Source organism: Hemicordylus capensis, chromosome 4, assembly GCF_027244095.1.
Source record: "Hemicordylus capensis ecotype Gifberg chromosome 4, rHemCap1.1.pri, whole genome shotgun sequence".
NCBI lineage: Eukaryota > Metazoa > Chordata > Lepidosauria > Squamata > Cordylidae > Hemicordylus > Hemicordylus capensis.
Window position 1 is genome coordinate 3,939,328 of NC_069660.1, and position 14,612 is coordinate 3,953,939.

Below are 14,612 nucleotides of genomic sequence, written 5' to 3' on the forward strand. Positions count from 1 at the left end.
GATAACGTGCTCAGAGAGCTTCACTAGGGGCAGGTCAGAAAATACTGCAAACCACGGCCCACATTGTGCCGCCGAAGAAAGAAGGCCTGTGCTCTGGCAGAGATGCTGCAGCATCCAAGAGGGAAAGGCTTGACCTGCAGCCAAGGACAGATAGAAAGAAACGGGGAAGCAATTTCCACTTCTCTCTCCTCCCTCCAAAAGTCCTTTTCACTTGTAGAAATAAGTCCCTGAATGCTGTGTGACTTTTGGAGTGAAAAGGACTTTTGGAGGGAGAGGAGCAGTGTTCCCTCTAAGATGTGTACACATGCGAAATCTGCTCAGTTAATTTTAGATCCCACTCAGGTTGAATTTGGAAGGCCGCATTCTGAATGCACGTGTGCGCACACTGCCTTGATACTGCTGCCCAAAACAAAACTCATTCCACACACAGATGAAGAGAGAACACTGGAGGGGAGAGAAGTGGAAATCACATCCCCTTGGATACTACAGCCACAGGTTCACAGCCACAGATCACCACAGGTATGCTGCAGACTTTCTGTAAGGGCACAGCCCTTTTCCACTCTTCTCCGACTGCACATGTGGGCCAATATTAATAATTAGCAAATAAAGCAAGATTTTGCAGCAAAGGGAAAACAGCAGTGGTTGGAGATTGCCATTTAAATTACTCCAGGTTTTTTTTTTAATCATGGACAAGCAATCTAAATGCATATACCCCAGTAGATCTATTACTTTTGGATAGAAACAAAGGAGGAGATTCTTGTCTCCACATGTTAAATTTGGTTTCAGAAATACATGGTGCTGACTAAGATTTAGAGTTGGTGGAATGAGTTTGCTCAGTTGTGTCCTAAGAGAAATCATTGCTGACAGAGATGCAACAACTTAAATTTTATCTGTTTTGGAAATAGATGGAGCTGATAACAAAGGATCTGGATTTATTCCAAGTTTCGCATGATCTTTCTTGGCTAAATTGGTGAATGGACATCAGGGATTATGAAACTCCCATCCAAGGAGCCAGAGGCAATTGGCCAACAGTCTTCTGGAGCAATCTTTCTAGAAATCCCTCCACATTTTTCACTGAACTGCTATAGTAATTAAGACTGTAACCCTATGCACACTATGAGTAAGCCCCATTGAACACAGTGGGACTTACTTCTGAGTAGACATACATAGGCTTGTTCTGCACCTTGCCAAACAGAGGGCTTGTTCCTCTCCTCACCTCTTCCCCCAGCCTTCATCTATCACCAAGAAGAGACACTACAGCACCCAGACACTTACCTGGCAGATGCTGCAGAGACTCCCTTCAAACAGTGGGTGGAAGGTTACCGGATTCTTCTTCCCACATGATAAACAGCTGTCTATTCAGAATGAAAGAAGGAACGACAAAGTGGGTGGGTTTGAGAGTTATTCTTATTTATCCATTGCTATCCCACCTTTTCGCTGAAGTATACAATGTGGATAAAGCAGAACAACATCCTATATAAACCTGTTAACAGATACAAGCCAACACTATAATCTTTACAGAACAGTGAAAAAACCCAATTGAAATCTGCCATTCTGGAAATGCCTCCCAAAATAACAGCATAGCATCAGGCAGCAAAGGAGTAGGCGGATCTCTCACAGGAAGCGGCCATTCCAAAATCTTGCTCATCGCAACTGAAAAGATGCTCTCGTGGGCAACACACCCACTCGCCATGTATCAGCTGGACAAGGGACCTGAAGGGGGTCCATACGGGAGAGGGATGTGGTGGGACAGAAACTCACCCAAGGCTCTTTACCACTTCCAATTGAGCCCAGCAACAAACGGTTAACCAGTTAAGCTGGTGTAGGATTTGTGCAATTTGGCCTGAATGGCAGCTCCCCCCGAGAACCCTTGCTGCCCCGTCATGGACCAATTGCAGCTTCCAGCCTGTCTTCAAGGGCAGACCCACATAAAGTACACTATAGTAATCAAACCTGGAAGGAGGATGAATGAATAAGACCAGGTCACATTTATCCAGGAAAGGATGCATTGAGTGAACAAGTCAAAGTTGGTAAAAGACCCTGCAGCTGCCTCTAGTCCCTGGCAGTTCCCCTCCCTCCCCACCCCAGTGTTAATGAGAGCCACTCGGCCTGCAGGCTGGCCATCCGTCAGGCAGCGTAGAGACTGTCAGGTCAAATGATGTTTGTGAAGAGGGGTTTCCCCAGTCTCCTTCCCCTCCTGCCATGAGGCACTGAATAATATTACCTCTGTAATAATATTACCAAGCGTCTGGGGCAGCCAACCTTGGCTCCTTCGCCGTTGCTTAACTACAACTCCCATCATCCCCAGCGAAAATGTAATGTGACTCGGAATGATGGCAGTTGCAGTCCCACGAGAAGCCCTGGTGCAGGGGAGTTCCCTCACGGCCAGCCCTGCTCCAAGCTGGGACTCCTGTCCTGCCTCAGATACGTTTCTGATGCTGAGGGGGTGGGTTACCTTCCAGGCTCTTCATGTTGTTCCTGACTTCAGCAGCCAGCCAGCCTGGAAAGAAAATGGCACCGCATGAGCAAGTGGAGCCCCTCTCTCTTGAGGTGGCCAACCCCTTCCCACAGTGGCCAACCAGATGCCTCTGGGGAGCCCACAAGCAAGGCATAAAGGCAACTCCTCCATTATACACCCCCAGCATCTTCCATTCAAGGTACACTGCCTCTGACCATGGAGGCTCTATTTAGTTCTCACTAAAGCTACTGACAGGCTTTCCCTCCTCCACAAACTAGTCCAACACACAGACCCCATCACATCTTGTGGCAGGTGGAGGCTGCATGATTGAATCCTGCACCACTAATAAGAACCCCATCCATGTTAAATTGTAAGCAGTATGTCAGAGAGAAGGATCCAGCCTACCTTTCTCCCAACAGGACTCCCACCACCCAAACACCCGCGGCCTGGAGTAGTCCAGGCCCAGGGAGACCCTGGCCACATGAATCTGCTGTGGAGCCCGACTGGAGAGCTCGACTCTGGAGGGCCTCCCCCCGGGTCCCCTCCCCTCCCACCCCACCCCGCCCGTGTGTTACCTCGGCCCTGGCTCTCTTCCACTTGCTCTTTGTTGCTGCCATTGGAGACGTTTGTCTTGAGCCGCTTTGGAGGGGGGGTGGGATCTGGAGCGGGGGGCTCTTCGGCGCTGCTCTTGCTCAGCACTTTGCTCTCTGCAGGGAAGAGAAGGCCAGCCGGCGTGAGCAGGCAGGACCAGCCCCAGGGCTCTCCAAAGCCGGCTTCCCAAGCAGGGGGGGCCAGTCTGCGGCTCTCCAGCTGAAGTTGGGACGACAACTCCCATCACTCCTGGCCACAACCACAGCGGGAGAGCCTCAGGTGGGCCCACCCCTGTGGGTGGACCAGAACCCAGCCCAAACCGAAAACCTCCGGGCTGCCTTCCTCTTGAACCAGAACCGGGTCAAAACGCACCAGGCTCTCCTCTTGCACGGCATGATTCACGTTTTGTTCTGCTGTCCTTTATAGGCCTCATTTGTAAACTCCTTTAAATTCAAAACTAGACAGTTTGCAAAACAATACATATTCTTGTCCAGTTAAAAAGTGTTATCATTGGGCCAGTTCAACTTCTAGTAGTCCGGCACGCGTGAAGGAAGAGGGGCCACGCTGAGAACACAGCCGCCGGGATGGCCTCCCCAGACAACAGCCCAGCGCCCTCCCAGCTGTTCCTCCAGATCACCCCTAAACACACACTACAGATTTCAGTTGAGCAGCCCCCCATGCGCTCAAGAGAGGCTTCATGTGTGCTGGGCCAGAACCGTTCACACTGGGCCCTTTGTATTCACTTTAGAGAGTGTCTCTGCACGCTTGATATGCTGCTGCATGCAATGTATCTAGGAACAGAGGAAGCTGCCATAGACTGAGTCAGACCATTGGTCTATCTAGCTCAGTATTGTCTTCACAGACTGGCAGCGGCTTCTCCAAGGTTGCAGGCAGGAATCTCTCTCAGCCCTCTCTTGGAGATGCTGCCAGGGAGGGAACTTGGAGCCGCCTTCTGTTCTTCCCAGAGCGGCTCCATCCCCTGAGGGGAATATCTCTCACACTTCTAGTCTCCCATTCAAATGCAACCAAGGCGGACCCTGCTTAGCTAAGGGGACAAGTCCTGCTTGCGACCACAAGACCACCTCTCACCTCTGAACTGGTGCAAGTGTCTGAACCGATGATCAAAGCACTTTATAAAAAATGAGTGTCTGAACTGGAACGGAACCCAAACATTTAATGGCCCAACTCCCTGCTTCAAATATTATATCCTGCATGCGTAGCATCGGTGACGGCATGCACAATAGCCTGCACTGAGGAAAAGAAGTCAAACAGCCGGCCCAGGCAGAGAAGGCTAAAAACTGCACCCAGGGTTTCCAAAAAACAACACCCTGCGCCTGTCCTCTTGGGCCTGTGGAATGTCTTCTGCGTTTGCCAGCCAGCAGAGGCAGCTTGGAAGGACAGCAAGCCGCTGTGCAGGGCAGCCCAGCAACGGAGCGTGCCCACTCAGGCCCAGACATGCTGGCTTCTCAGATGCCACAAGGCACGGTTTCTACCTGCCTCCCTTTTTCCTTTATCTGTCCCTGCACCTTCCTGGCATCCAGCAAGACGCTTTCTGCTTGCCCGATGCAAGGACAAGTGGGGTCAAGGACAGACTGACAGGCTGGTCTTGTGGCAGCAAGCATGACTTGTCCCCTTAAGCTAAGCAGGGTCCTCCCTGGTTGCATACAAAAGGGAGACTAGAAGTGTTTGCACTGGAAGAGATTCCCCTCTGGGGAGGGAGCCGCTCTGGGGAGAGCATCTAGGAAGTTTCCCAGTTCCCTCCCTGGCAGCATCTCCAAAAGAGGGCTGGAAGAGATTCCTGCCTGCAGCCTTGGAGAAGCCGCTGCCAGTCTGTGAAGACAAGACTGAGCTAGATGGACCAAGGCTCTGACTCAGTATTTGGCAGCTTCCTCTGTTCCTCTGTTCAAGCTCCGTGGTCTTCTGGCAGAGCCCCACCAAGGCAAGCTTCCTACCTGAGCTCTTGGGTGGCCTCAGTCCTTTGCTTCCCGCTGGCTTGAAGCCATTCCTCGCCCACTCCACCATCGGCTTCACCTTCTCTTCCAGAGAATCTCCCGGAGCGCTCGAGAAAACCTTGCCAGCCCGGCTGCTTGCAACCTGGGGAGGGAGGGTCTCTCAGTGGCAGAAAACAGGCTTGGCATGCAGAAGGTCGCTGGTTCAATGCCTGGCAGCATCTCCAGTGAAAAGGCTCGGGCAGGGAGGCGATGGGCCAGTCCAAGTAGACAGTCTTGGCCTAGATGGCCCTTACTCCAAATGAGGCCGTTTCCTACTCACATTTGGCTTGCTGGAGGGAACACGTAGCTGTCGTTCAGCAGCACCTGGAGTGCCACTGGTGAGGAAGCCACGCCTTACTGCCTCTGAGCATCTTGGTGGGCAGCCCTGCTTGTCTGCAGGGACACGTCACTCTCTCACTGCAGTGGAATGTGCAGGACTGCGAGAGGCTCTTGCCGTTGCGGTCGCTGACCACAAAGCAGGGGGCTGAGAACAAGCTATACGTCCCCCTGCCGAAGAACAGCCATGGGATGTTGAGGGGCCTCCTCGGAACGGAGAACGGCTCTCCGGCAGCTTCCACCTGCCTCCTTGGATGATGGGGGGCCCTTTAGCAGAAGTGGGGACCAGGACCCACACCCACCTCTCGGAGAAAGAGCTCCCAGGATGAGGAGAGTCTTTGGCATGGCCTCCCCCACAGTAAGGGTATCTGTGCTGCATGTGCAGGGCTGCCAACCCTAGCCGCCTCACGGGCCCCACTGCTGCTCCCAGCTTCAAGGCCCATCCAAAGGGCACAGCCCCAGAGAGACCGCTCGGCCATGGGCTGCTTGGCTGCTGCTAGGGCCCTCTTGCTCCCATTCTGGGATCCCACGGAAGTCTCACAGGCCTTCTGCCGCTGCATGGGAGGCAGTGCACTGCAGGCCACCTGCCTGCCTGGCCCACCCCAAGGCCAGCCCTGCCAGGACCTGAGGGCCTCTGTGCATTCAGGACTCTTGGGCGGCAGTGGCCACCCTCTCCTGGCTGTCGTGTGACACGTCCCTCTGCCAGTCCTCTCCCGCTCATTCCATTACCTCCAAAACATGCAGAATGGCTTGCCGATAGGACACCAACTTGTGGAATGTGGTGGTGTTGAAATGCTCGTGAAACGCCACCAGGCTCACCAGTTTGTCTGCGGAGACCTGCCGTGGGAACAAGCATGCCTTCGTTAGCAAAGAGGAGTGTTCACTAGCAAGCAATGGATTCAGAAACACCCCCCCTCCAAACCGCAGTAGCCAGCACACAATCAGCAATGGAACACGAGCCAGCAGTGTGATGCAGCTGCGAAAAACATGAACGCAATCTTAGGCTGCATGGAGATGCAAAGCGTCCAGATCAAGAGCAATTGCTGCTATCTGACTCTAGCCCTCCCACCACAAAGATCGTTGCCAGGTTCTGTGCGGCTGCGATTGGCATCTGGTGAAAGATGATAGCTACTGGGCTCCCCTAATCTTATTCTTGATAACACTCACCTCCATACTCTACATATTATACTAATAGCGCTATGGCAGTGCATAATATTTTATTAGAGTAATGTAGTGTAACTTTACCATTTTTAGTAATACTCCAATTTATGGTAACCATTCTTAATTTTAATTCTAACTTTTTCACCACATATGTAATCATTTCCAGCTATATTACTATTTTAAATCCCCCTTTTTATCTTTTCTGTGAATTTTATTATGGAAATAGTATTCTTAGCGGTTTTAGTTTCTTAGTATTGCAGCTTGTTTCTTTTTATTCTTAACTCTAGCCTTTCCACAATATCTATCATCGTATTTGCAATCACCTCTATCGACATGTAACTTTTTTCTAGTATTATCTTTATTTAATGTGTAATTTTATGCTGGTCTCTGACCGTAATAAAGGTGCACATTTCCACCAGAAATCTGCACATCTTGAGCTGGCTCCTGGCTGCTTCCTGGGGCCACTGCTGCAGAATTACTGCCCAACTCCAAGGGCTGGCCAAGGTGAGGGCGGTTTCTGTATTTGTCAGGATTCCTCCGACTGGCCGTCTGCAGCCATTGAGGTTTGTGCTGCTTCAGGACGAGCATCAGGTCGGGGTGAGGCAGGAGGAGCCAAGAAGGAGAACAGTGGCCCACGATCAGCGCTGGAGGCTGGCAAGCGGCTCTCCCAGGGGTCCCGCGAGACCTCTGCCCAGAAGCAGAAGCATCACTCAAGCTAGCGAGCGGGTGTCAGGGCTGCCAGGAACTATTTTGAGGTGATGAAAGTGTGGGGACAAGAGCTGGTCTGGTGGTAACAAGCATGAATTGTCCCTTTTGCTAAGCAGGGTCTGCCTTGGTCTGCATCTGGATGGGAGACTACATATGAACACTGTAAGACGTTCCCCTGAGGGAATGGGGACAGAGCTCAGTGGAAGAGCATCTGAAAGCATCCAGAAGGCCCCGGATTCTCTTCCTGGCATCTCCAGCTGGGGCTGGGAGAGACTCCTTCCTGAAACCCTGAAGAACTGCCACCGGTCAATGTAGACAACACTACGCTATATATTTTTCTTTCTTTCTTTCTTTACATTTATATCCTGCTCTTCCTCTGAGGAGATCAGAGCAGTGTACATGGTTATCTTTATCCTCACAACACCCCTGTGAGGTAGATTCGGCTGAGAGAGAAGTGACTGGCCCAGAGTCACCCAGTGAGTGTCATGGCTGAATGGGGATTCGAACTCGGGTCTTCCCGGTCCTAGTCCAACAGTCTAACCACTACACTATGCTGGCCAGATGGACTAAGGGTCTGATTTGATATAAGGCAGCTACCTGGGGGATGAGAACACAGCTCAGAGGCAGAGCATCTTCTCTGCATGCAGGAGGTCCCAGGTTCAGTCCCTGGCAGCATCTCCCGGTAGGGCTGAGAAAGACCCCTGAGCCTGAAACCTTGCAGAAGCTGTTGCCAGTCAGAGCAGGCAATACCGAGCTAGAGGGATCAGGGGCCTGACTCTGTATAAGGCAGCTTCCTATGTTCCTATTTGGGCCGATGAGGAGAAGCAGCAAGACTGATGGTCTGGACCTGCACCTCAGCGGGAGACCTGACTGAAGCTGCTGAGGAGAGGTGCAGAGAAGGGTCAAGTCAAGTCAAGTCAAGTTGTGCCATCGAGTCAGTGTTGACTCCTGGTGCCCACAGAGCCCTGTGGCTCTCTCTGGCAGATGAGATGATGCCTTTCAGCATCTTCCTACATCGCTGCTGCTCGATATAGGGGTTTCCCATAGTCTGGGAAACAGACCAGCAGGGGCGCCTTAAGCCTCCACCCATCTCCCTTCTGAGGCCACACCAGGAGACCTTGGCTGACACCCAGACTAAGTTCCTCAGGAGTTACTCTGAAAGAGCACTTAACTTCAGTAGGACTTCCGTCAAGTAATTTAGTCAGGATGTCAGTCAGTTCTGACAACCTTATCTACAGACTAAAGGACTGTCTATAAAAGGAGGGCTGTTCTGAAGGCTTGTTTTCATTTTTGTTTTTGATTCGGCACAGCTCAGTACTTGCTACCCAAGAAAACATATCTCAGCTTCTGATTTGTGGTTTTTTAAAAAAACAACCTCAACCCGGCATGCCAAAAGAGCCTCTAGGGCAGGGCTGATCAACTTCGGCCCTCCTGCAGGTGTTGACCTACAACTCCCATAATCTCTGACTTTTGGCCACTGTGACTGGAGATTATGGGAGCTGTAGTCCAAAAACAGCTGGGTGCCCAAAACTGAGCAGGCCTGTTCTATTTGCAGGTCTTAATGGAAGACGGCAGCCACAGCACATTTGCTGACTATTGGCCACTGTCACCTGGGATGATTGGAGTTGTCATCCAAAAACAGCTGGGGGGCCAAAGTTGAGCAGCCTTGTTCGAGGGTAACCACATTTGGCAAGAAAACATACACATTCAAAAACCCTGGAAAATAGCTAAGCCATCCATTGGCGCTCCCGTGTGGTGAAAGGGAGGAACAGCCACAGATTTCCTCTACTACTACAGAGGTTGCTTAGAAATGTTAGAGGACTCACTCTAAATGCACAGTGTCAAGGAAAAGGAAGCAGGACCTGGGGTTATGCCCACATCTCACTCAACAGTCACTGGGTGGCCTTGGAGAACGCACTGTCTCTCAGCATCAGCTAAACACCCACTACCACCATGCACACAATATAATTGTGCTGGTCTACCCTATAGAGTTGGCATAAGGATGAATGCCCTTATGAAGCTCAGTGAACATTTTAAAGCACGATATAAACGCAATACAGGCCAACATGACAAGCAGCCCTCAGTTGATGGTAGAATTTGCACTCGGGCTTGCACCACTACCTGGAAGCCGTTTCGTCTTGTTGCTGTACCTCTGAAGTTGCACAACAGCCCCAGGGGGTCCCTACTCCCTACTGTCAAAGGAAGGCTGCCTGTCATGTCAGCAATTATCATCATCATAGGAACATAGGGAGCTGCCATATACAGAGTCAGACTCTTGGTCTAGCTAGCTCAGTATTGTCTACCCAGACTGGCAGCAGCTTCTCCAAAGTTGCAGGCAGGAGTCTCTCTCAGCCCTATCTTGCTGCCAGGGAAGGAACTTGGAACCTTCTTCTCTTCCTAGAGCGGCTCCATCCCCAAAGAAGACGATCTTACAGATGAATATCATCATTATCATGTACAGGAGACCCTCGTTATCCAAGGTTTCTTGGACTGTGGTTACATGCAGCAGTGGATGGGTCTTAGAGACTCAGTTTCTTTATCTGCACAAAAATATAGGCAATTTTCACTTATCCGCTGTTCCTGAGTGGCCAGAAATTACTTCTGGTGTCATTTCCTGCTGCCATTTTGAAAGAGAGAGCCATTTTGTGGCTTTTCTCCTCTTCAAATTTTAACAAAAAAATAAGAGGATTTGGGTGGCATCCCTAGAGAACGAGGTACTATGCTTTTCTACCCTTATTTCTGCTCTACTCTTTTTGACATTTTTTAAAAGAGCAAGGAACCTAACCCCTATATTCCCATAAGCGTAAGGTTTCTTTATTCGCAGTTTCAATATTTGTGGTAATTGGCGTGAACGGAACCACCACAAATAATGAGGGTCACCTGTAATGCCCACAGTGAAAGCTTGTGCTGCTGATGGGACAATCCCTAGAAGATGTGTGAACAAATAAGTGTGGTCCCCCAAGCACACGGGGGGCGGGGGGACTGCCAGAGACAGGGAACCATCTCAAAAAGGCACTTGACACTCACACTGGATTCTGCTCAGGTTTTACTGCCGTGTCGGACTATAAAAACAAATGGGGCAGCCAAAATGGGAGGAGCAGCAACAAAGGGAACTAAACGAGGCTAAAGGGCAGCCATCAATCTTCAAAGCACGGCAGGGCTTTTCTCGTCCATTGTTCAAGCCAGACGACAGCGTATGGGATGGGGTGTATTACAAGTTGACAAGTTTTGACCTAGAGAACAGCGGTGGCTGGTCCTAATGAGTCGGGGGGTGTGTGCAAAGGAGGTCGCTCAGATTCCTCCTCTCTCTCTCACTCTGCCCGAGAGCTGTGCTTCCTGCAGGCTGGCCATTCGTCTGGTAGAGCTGCGCAGTTGACTACATTTGGACACTGCACTGAACTGTCATAGTGTGAGGACCAGAAATGGTAAACCTGCAGATCTGCCTTGTTCTTTCTACAAGCAACTTCGGGATCACCATGTCAAGATAGGCAAGAACTATTTCTATTGTGTACTTTCCATTTGTTTCAGACAGGACAGGAAAATATAGGTGGCGTACCCAAAAGATGATATACAAAACAGAGGTTTGCTGTTCTTATTTTTGGCACAGCAGCAAACTCCATGCATGAGTGGTATCTCTCGGATACCAGCGAAAGCAGCCCAGAATGCTCCCTTGACAGCCTCCGCCTTGACGAAGCGGCGGGAGTGACTGAGGCTGTCGGCCCCCCCTCCTCCCACCTCATTCCCTCACTCCCTCTCCTCACCTCAGAGAACTTGCCGTCCCCAAACCACTTCACCCAGCGCATCCCTGGGGCCGCCTGGCGCTTAGCTGTGGCTTTCCAGGACACGATGATGGCCGGCCACCAAGAGAAGCCCTTGATCTTCCCCCAGACAAGCTCTCCGATCCTAAAATCCTTCCCGTCCTGTAAACCAAACAGATGAAGAAGCAAAATATGACAGGAAGCCATATGGAGGTTTCGGGAGGTCACTATTTATTTGTATCCCATCCCTCCAGCGTGATACTGCTCTGGGCAGCTCACAAAGAATCAGTGAATCGACCTGGACCTCATCCAACAGTAAACACAGATTCATTCACCCATCATGGCTACAGGGAGGAGGCTACAAGTATGATGGCTATATGGCCAACTCTGTGTGGGTTTCCTGCAGGAACCTGTTAGCAGACAGTTGGATGGACTCCATTCAAATGGGTTCTTATTAGCCATGATAGTAAGAAATGGCACCTCCATATTCAGAAGCAATATACCCCTGCTGGGCGCACACAACAGGAGAGGTTGTTACTGTCAAGACCTACTTGTGGGCTCCCAGAAAAGTGGCCAGTGATGGAAACTGGACTCTGAGCTGGATGGGCCCACCTTTGTCTGATCCAGCAGACCCTTCTTAGGCAAGCTGACAAGCAGCTTTGAGGTATAGGCCAGGTGCTCTTCTCTTGACCTCCAGGATTAGAACCAGACAGCAAGGAGGCGAGAAGTCTGCATGGCTGGGTTCCCTGCCACAAATCTCAGAAGCTGTGACAGCCCTTCTGTTTGATGGTGTTTTGTTTGACTTAGGGCCATAAAGACAAAAGCAGTCTTCAATGCTTTCCTCCAAGAGCTAGGAAAATGTAGCTATTTACTTACTTACTTATTTCAGTCCTTAACAGATACCAAATCAAATTTCCAGAATACAGAAGAACACAACAGTGCTTATCAATGCCACCCATAAAAACATTCAAAATTTGTTAAAACCCAAAGTCTGCAAAGCATCAGTCATCTGTGCGAAAAGCCCCCCACTGCAGGAAAGAAAGCTCCTCTCTTTGTTTGCTTGCTTGCTTGCTTGCTTGACATATTTGTGTACCACCCAGAACACAAGTCTCTGGGCAGTTTATAACAAAAAAAAATTTTAAATCCAGTAAAAAAAGTTAAAACATTACAATAATTTAAAATTGAAAACAACATTAAAACTAGAACCAGGGGTCATCCCATGAAATTGGTTGCCAGGAAATCTAGGACCAACCAACGGAAGTACTTTTCCACACAACGCATAATCAACGTGTGGAATTCTCTGCCACGAGATGTGCTGACAGCCAACAACCTGGCTTGAAGACGGGTTTGGATAACTTCATGGGGAGAGGTCTATCAATGGCTACTAGTCGGAGGGCTATAGGCCACCTCCAGCCTCAAAGGCAGGATGCCTCTGAGTACCACTTGCAGGGGAGTCACAGCAGGAGAGAAGGCATGCCCTCAGCTCCTGCCTGTGGCTTCCAGCGGCATCTGGTGGGCCACTGTGAGAAACCGGATGCTGGACTAGATGGGCCTCCTTGGGCCTGATCCAGCAGGGCTGTTCTTTTTTATGTTTAGTGTTGGTCTGTTTTTAGTCCTGCCGTTTTTGTCACCCTGAGATTCATGGGCATCGAACTGAACGCAAAAGGGCCAGGAAGACTTGAGATGGGTTACCTCTAGACAGGGAAACAGAACAGAGTGACATATACAGCCTGAACTTCTGGCAAAAAAAAAAAAAAAAAAGCACCAGAAAGCTCTCACTGGCCAGGCTTCCTTTGCATCATTTGCACTGGAAGCCAAAGTGAAAACCCAGTTCCGTTTCAGAGCACAAGTGTAAATAACTGCGATGACGTGTGACTAGAATTGTTCTCTCTCACACAGACAGACACACACCCATATTCCACACAGGTATTTGTTCTCCCATTATGTCAATTGGGGACCTCAGCCATGGGTCCCCAAATGTCGCTGGAGCAGTCCATCATCCATAGCCACAATGGCCGAAGGGCTGGGGATGATAGGACCTGTGATCCACCTGCATCTGCGGACCCTAGGTGAAAAAAAACCCTGCCTTGTCCAACACAAGGCAATGCACATCCAGCTCCCAAGAGGCCTTCAGGAACTGACCAGACCCCGTGTCCGGGTCTAACTGAGATCACCAGTGAGCACTCAGACTGGGACTCCCCTTTGCCAGGCTCCAGTGCCTTCCCACAGCACAGTTTCCACTGCGGGTGGGAAGGCTGAGCCCCCACTTCAAGGGGAACTTCAAGGGCGCCCCCTCCAGGCTGCAGGCATCTCCAGTCAGCTGACTCCAGGAGCCAATCCTGGCACACGAGGCTCTATAAATCCCTAGCCTCAAAGCTTCAGCCTCTGGGATGAGGGCCCTGCTTAAACTCCTGGTCCCTTGCCCTGCTTGCTGCACCCATCTGCTCTGGGTGCATCTAGCTGGAGATCCAGCTCACCTGGGTCCCAGAAGCCAACAGCCTTGCTGAGAACAGGCACCAAAGAGAGGCTTGGCTTCAGCAAAGCAACTGCATCAACCCGCCCCCATCACTCTCCACTTGGAGACCCTAAAGCCGTTCCCTTACCTGGTATTCTTCAGAACTCCTCAGAACTCTTGTGGGGTGTGGCGGACATCCATTTGGGACTCTGGTGCTGCCACTGTTGGTGCTTTGCCAGAGGTCTGCGGCACTATCCTCCGAGAAGTCGATCTGGACGCCTGCAGAGATCCTCCTGGAATACTGGGGAGAAGAAGAAGGCACTGAGCTTCCACTAGGACCAAAAAAGAGATGATGATGGAGGAGGAGGAGGAGGAGGAGGAGGAGGAGGAGGAGGAGATGACAAAGGCAGTGGAACATTTTATCCTTGCCTATTATGGACCAGAAGCTAGGGCTGGAAATGTCTCAACCTGCCCATCCGCATGACGACTCACACTTTGGGGGTGGGGGGGGGCAACATGTACACGTCAACCAGGAACAAGCTGGGCTGTCTTGGCTCCCCCCCCTGCCCCCCAGTCTATGTAGCACTGCCTGACAGACCTGCTTCCTGTCTGCTGAAGCCAGGGACTCAAGAGCAGGAGGAGGAGAAGTGGCAAGGGGACCGTTCCCAAATCAGGAGAGATCTTTCCACGACCCCGCTGGAAAGACTCAACTGACAGTGAGCATCCCAAGCATGCCCCAAACGGAGAGCCCTACTCTGATTTTGTGGCGCTCCTTGAAGCCTTCCACACTCTCCACGTCGTCCTTCAGCTTCTTCTCCTCAGAAACTGGTCCTGCCTGGAAGACTATACGGGGAGGAGGCTTCTGCCGCAAGCTGTTCTCCCAGCCGGCTGTTCCCCGTATCCGCACCTGAAAAACCAAAAGGAGAGACGTTCTTCTGGTGCAAAGGAGCCCTAGAGAGAGGTTAGGCCAAGGGCTCTCACCTTGGACCACACCTCCCATGATCCCCAGCCACCATGGCTGAAAGTTGAAGGTGGCTAGGCTTGATGGGAGCTGTAGTCCAACTACCTCTGGGGACCCAAGGTGGAGAAGCCCATGGTCAGGCTCATCCCTGTTTCACTGGGAGGAGGAGCCAGAGTTCCAGAATGGTTCCCCT

At 51.0% G+C, this 14,612-nt stretch overlaps 1 protein-coding gene across 1 annotated transcript in view; it reads right to left on the minus strand.

The window, feature by feature from the left end:
- DNMT3B (DNA methyltransferase 3 beta) overlaps positions 1 to 14,612 on the minus strand; it is a 62,827-nt gene that overhangs the window by 23,839 nt on the left and 24,376 nt on the right. The window contains exons 4-11 of the mRNA XM_053244876.1: positions 14,213 to 14,365; positions 13,607 to 13,759; positions 11,007 to 11,165; positions 6,106 to 6,213; positions 5,002 to 5,143; positions 3,034 to 3,165; positions 2,456 to 2,500; positions 1,276 to 1,355 (exon numbers count right to left, since the gene is read on the minus strand). Coding sequence (XP_053100851.1) covers positions 1,276 to 1,355; positions 2,456 to 2,500; positions 3,034 to 3,165; positions 5,002 to 5,143; positions 6,106 to 6,213; positions 11,007 to 11,165; positions 13,607 to 13,759; positions 14,213 to 14,365 — 972 coding nt within the window. The remainder of the gene's footprint in view (positions 1 to 1,275; positions 1,356 to 2,455; positions 2,501 to 3,033; positions 3,166 to 5,001; positions 5,144 to 6,105; positions 6,214 to 11,006; positions 11,166 to 13,606; positions 13,760 to 14,212; positions 14,366 to 14,612) is intronic.